Consider the following 4941-nt stretch of genomic DNA (forward strand, 5'->3'; position numbering starts at 1 on the left):
CGGATCCTGACTCACCTCTCAAAATTTGAACAAATTTGGTGAGAAACTGAGATGGCACACACCATTTGAAGTTTGTATGGGAATTACTATGGTAAAACCAAGATTTTTGTTCATGTCTATCTAATAATTCACCATATCGGTAAGCTTTCAACTGTAGTTGTAGGAAATTTTCTGAGTTGCAACTTTGCTGAAGACCACTTTTTGATTAAATACAAGGATCAATGGTTCAATGCGCTGATGTCTTACGATCATGCTCAATCAACTGCTCAGCAGGCAACATTGGTGTTTCATGGGCGTTGAATAGGGCACAACAATCATGGCTACTATGCAACACTGCAAAATACAGTGTTGCCTACAGAGCAGCTGCTTGATCATGTCATAAGTTTACCAATCTCTTAAATAATGAATAACATTTTCCTGTCTCGTTTTACATAGAAACGACCTTGAGCAAAGTTGTACCTGAGAAAATTTTCTACAAGAATGGCTATCGAACTGTCTCGCAGCTCAATATGGAAAAATACTAGAAGGCAATGAACAAAAAGTTGAGATTTCCCATAGTAATTTACATGTAAACTTCAAATGGCTTGTGCGAAGTCTGTTTCTAACCAAATGAGTTGTAACTCTGCGAGGCTAATCAAGACCCGATTTGAAACCATTTAAGCACTGTGGAGCGAAAAAGTCAAATTTTGCATCAGTCTAATAACAAACCATGATTAAACCCTGGGTATTGCGAACACAGTCGATTTTATTTTGCAAGTCAGCAGGAAACAACTTGAAAATTTTCCGATGAAACATATTGTTTTGCTAATGCACTGCTCTCAAATTGCATATACATGCTGTCAAAAGTTCATCGTTTGCTCCATAAATAACGTGTACATGGTGTTGGGAGTGCACCTACCCACATGACTCTTACAAAGCTTGTTTACATTCTTCCTTCAGCAGTTCGTTCAAGTTCGTTTGTTCGTTGTATTGTTCGTGCCCTGTTTCACAATTGTAGAAATATACTACTAAATTCATTAATTACTAATAAAGCGTGTAATGAATGTCTTTCAATGTGCACAACCCGAGTTCCTTTTGATTTGGAAATTGGCCGCTATACTATTTTGCTACAAAAATCAACAGACAGTCTACCTGATTATCCTTCAGAACAAATCTTCTATTACTATGCGACGTTGGACTACTGTTATACACAGCTGAGAGAGGATGGTATTGAAAATTCAGGGAAAGAGTTTTCAACATACCTACATTCTGTTCCTTTCCCAGTAATGTTACCAAACTGCCACGAATTGAAAAGCTGTCTTATAAAATCGTTGATACGACATAGATTAAATGCGCAAAAAAGTATGGAAAATGCGAAAAACTAAATACGATAGTCGAAGCATGTTTATTTGAATGTGATCAATAAATATTATGTACTGTTAATACAAACGTGTAAAAAAATTATTGAACAAAGAGTATTAAAAATAAAGACTTTTTTGTTGAATTAAATGACAACATTTTTAACATTGACCACAATACTTCCTCTGCCGACGGAGATTGTTTTAGAACAGTAACACTTTTAGCAGCTCTCGATTGTTGGATTCTTTTTGACAGCACCAGTTGGATTCTTTTTGACAACCATTTCGTGTTTCTCCGCATCACTCAGATTAAACCTCGGAATAAACTGATCCAGCAATCCGTTTTACTAATATTGCACACTTAAATTTGGTGTGTATACACCTTATTTGAATTAGCGGGGGGATACTGTATCAATATGCGGTAAAATTGCTGAATTTTGTTCTAAAACGTTCGGTAAAATGATTCGGCTCGCACGAACCGCGAAGCTGTCAAATCCACCGATCCCCGTGTCGGCTTCGGCCTGTTGACGTGCAAAACTTCAAAGTCTTTTTGCGCTGCTACCCGTGCGGACACATTTCCTGGATTATTGCAATTTTCAAGCGAATTGTTTTCGTATTTTCTACGTGAAAATACGGATTTTTGTTGTGTAGAACTGTTCCTGGCGACCCGGGCCAAGCGTGAACCATGAGTACGATTTTGGAAAAGATCTCCCAAATCGAGGCCGAGGTGGGTAAAATGATTCTGCATTTGGATGGATAAGGTTATGACGATTTTTTTTTAATTTGGATGAATAGATGGCCCGTACTCAAAGGAACAAGGCCACAGCTGGTCATTTGGGCCTGCTGAAGGCGCGGCTGGCTAAGCTGCGGCGCGAGTTGATCACCCCGAAGGGTGGCGGCAGTGCGACCGAGCAGGGATTCGAAGTATCGAAAACCGGAGATGCCCGGGTTGGATTCGTCGGGTTCCCGTCGGTCGGCAAGTCAACGTTACTGTCAAATTTGGCCGGTGTTTATTCGGAAGTGGCAGCATACGAGTTCACAACGCTTACGACCGTTCCCGGCTGTATCAAATATAAGGGTGCAAAGATTCAGCTGCTGGATTTGCCTGGAATCATTGAGGGAGCCAAGGATGGCAAGGGTAGAGGTAGACAGGTCATTGCCGTGGCTCGGACGTGCAACTTGATTTTCATGGTGCTGGACGTGTTGAAGCCGTTGACGCATAAGCAGCTGCTGGAGCATGAATTGGAAGGGTTTGGTTTGCGACTGAATCAGCAACCGCCGAATATCAGCTTCCGAAGGAAGGACAAGGGTGGAGTGAATTTGAACACAACGGTCACCCAATCGGAGCTGGATTTGGATACGGTCAAGTCGATTCTGTCGGAGTACAAGATTCATAATGCGGACATTACGCTGAAGTACGATGCCACGACGGACGATTTGATCGACGTTATCGAAGGCAATCGGATCTATATTCCCTGCATTTACCTGTTGAACAAGATCGATCAGATCAGCATTGAGGAGTTGGATGTGATCTACAAGATTCCGCACTGCGTGCCCATTTCCGCCCATCACCATTGGAACTTTGACGATCTGCTCGAAATGATGTGGCTGTACTTGAGGCTGGTGCGAATGTAAGATTGACTTTCTGGGATTATTTTTTCAGGAATTGTAAAGGTTTGATTGAATGATTATCGATTTCAGTTACACGAAACCCAAGGGACAGCTGCCGGATTACAGTTCACCGATTGTGTTGCATAACGAGCATACGAGCATCGAGAATTTCTGTAACAAGTTGCATCGCACCATCGCTAAGGAGTTCAAATAGTAAGTCATCGGAAATAATCGCTATTGCTAAGTAGTTGGACCTAACGGTACTTTGATTTCAGCGCCTTGGTGTGGGGTTCCTCCGTTAAGCATCAACCGCAAAAGGTCGGTATCGACCATGTGCTGAATGACGAGGATGTCGTACAGATTGTGAAGAAGGTTTGAGCTTTTCCGCGAAATCAGCAAAAATTGTGTAAGTCTATTACTATTAAATCATTTATTCAAAAGTTTCTTTTTGATAACGACAACAGGCATATCGTTTTGTGTGTGTGTTTCTGGATTGATCAGTTGAGAAATTCTTGTTTATCGGTCTTCGTAAGAGTCATCTTCTTCGTCGTCATAGTCATCGTCGTAGTACATAACAGGCATAGGCATGGGCATGGGCATTGGCATATACATCGGCATGGGCATGGGCTGCTCCGTAGTCGTTGTGGTCGATGATTTGGCAAGCATCCTCAATCGGGACATCACGAATTGTCGATGGAACTCCGAGTCGTTGAGGGCTTTCCGCGTGGGAAATCTCCGTGCTACTGGTGACAAAGTTGTGCTTGTAGTCGTAGTCGTCGTAGTACTAGTAGTAGTTGAGGTGCTTGTTCTTGGAGCTTTTGTAGATCTGATTTTTTGCAGATCTTTCTTCAGCAAGGGTGGACGATTCTGTAGCCTTGCCTTCCGTTGGGATTGCGTCGATAGCGCACTCTTGGCAGTGGTCGTCGTTGTTGTCGTTGACTCTGTAGTAGAAGGTACCGTCGTAGTTGTGACTGGCTCCGTAGTGGTTTCCTCGTCCATCATCGTAGTCTCAGTGTTACTGCTTGTTGAATCCAGAGTAGTGAACTCAGTGGTCGTCTCCTCAGGAACTTCCATAGTTGTCGTTTTCGTCGTCGTTGATTCGGGATAGACTAGGACCACCTTAGTAAGTATTTCCGGTCTTTCGGTCGTGGAATTCTGAGCCATTACAATCATCATTGAATCCTCCGTGTTTACCGCTGATCTTCGCGATTCATTTTTATGCTTTGATCCTTCATCAAAATAGAAGTCTTCACTGCCAAGCGTCGGAAAGTACGGTCCACAGCAGTGATTGAACGTATGATCCGGGCAATGAAAGTGCAAGTTGAGGAACGTTTGCTCGTTCAGGTTAACTCCTTGGCTGTAGCAGGTGTTGATAGGGACGCAAGGACATCGCCGCAGTAGCGAATCAATCTCTTTGAACATCAACGTCTGATCCACTGGAATGGTTGCCGACTGAATCAGCGGCAGCAGCAAACCAACAACCGTAACTATTCTATCCAATGCCATATTCTAAAACAAACATACTTCAACTTGAACTCAAACCCCGTTTATTCACAGTAATCAATTTCCACCTTACCTAACAATAGCACAGAAACACACTCATCACTGGACTCTCAACATTAAGCCGCAGCTGGCGCTTGGCACTGCTTTAAATAATTTTTCGGGAGGGTCAGCTAGCCGTCAGCTAGCACATCATGATCAAAGTCTATCGATCTGAGCTAAGGACGGTCAGGTTCTGCTTAGTTTGGCAAAAACTGGATTTCCAATTGCTGCTGTTGCATAAAAGTATCGTCGAAGTTCAACGATCGTGGCGCGATGCATGTAGGTACGTAGATACGGTGCATTGAAGTGCCTGAGGGTGAATATTTCGGTTCGCATACCTTCTTCATTCTTCCATATGGAACAGACTGTGGCTGTGAATGGTCTTGACAAGAAATTGTTGTGTTGCTATCGTTTCGAGTTTTGTTTGTTTTATGTTGTTCTAATGAATCTC

At 42.7% G+C, this 4941-nt stretch overlaps 2 protein-coding genes across 2 annotated transcripts; one reads left to right on the plus strand and one right to left on the minus strand.

The window, feature by feature from the left end:
* The first annotated feature begins 1865 nt into the window (after positions 1–1865).
* On the plus strand, positions 1866–3409 carry 128up (GTP-binding protein 128up). The gene is made up of 4 exons (XM_065227051.1): positions 1866–2064; positions 2133–2968; positions 3039–3161; positions 3224–3409. The coding sequence occupies exons 1-4, from the start codon at positions 2023–2025 to the stop codon at positions 3324–3326; spliced, it is 1104 nt and encodes a 367-aa protein (XP_065083123.1). The 5' UTR covers positions 1866–2022; the 3' UTR covers positions 3327–3409.
* A 31-nt stretch (positions 3410–3440) lies between these two features.
* Positions 3441–4454, minus strand: LOC135705359 (salivary glue protein Sgs-3-like). Its single transcript, XM_065227052.1, has one exon. It carries the CDS (start codon positions 4452–4454, stop codon positions 3465–3467), a length of 990 nt encoding a protein of 329 aa, XP_065083124.1. The 3' UTR covers positions 3441–3464.
* Between the last annotated feature and the right edge of the window lie 487 nt (positions 4455–4941).

Source organism: Ochlerotatus camptorhynchus, unplaced genomic scaffold, assembly GCF_037179485.1.
Source record: "Ochlerotatus camptorhynchus isolate MF236.1 unplaced genomic scaffold, CSIRO-AGI_Acam_v1.1 ptg000265l, whole genome shotgun sequence".
NCBI lineage: Eukaryota > Metazoa > Arthropoda > Insecta > Diptera > Culicidae > Ochlerotatus > Ochlerotatus camptorhynchus.

Excerpts from the sequence above, each read along its gene's own strand:
- LOC135705359 (XM_065227052.1), bottom strand. The coding sequence starts at position 4,454 with ATGGCATTGGATAGAATAGTTACGGTTGTTGGTTTGCTGCTGCCGCTG.
- 128up (XM_065227051.1), top strand. The coding sequence starts at position 2,023 with ATGAGTACGATTTTGGAAAAGATCTCCCAAATCGAGGCCGAG. Across the intron at positions 2,065-2,132 it reads TCTCCCAAATCGAGGCCGAG|ATGGCCCGTACTCAAAGGAA; the intron begins GTGGGTAAAATG and ends TTGGATGAATAG. Across the intron at positions 3,162-3,223 it reads ATCGCTAAGGAGTTCAAATA|CGCCTTGGTGTGGGGTTCCT; the intron begins GTAAGTCATCGG and ends CTTTGATTTCAG.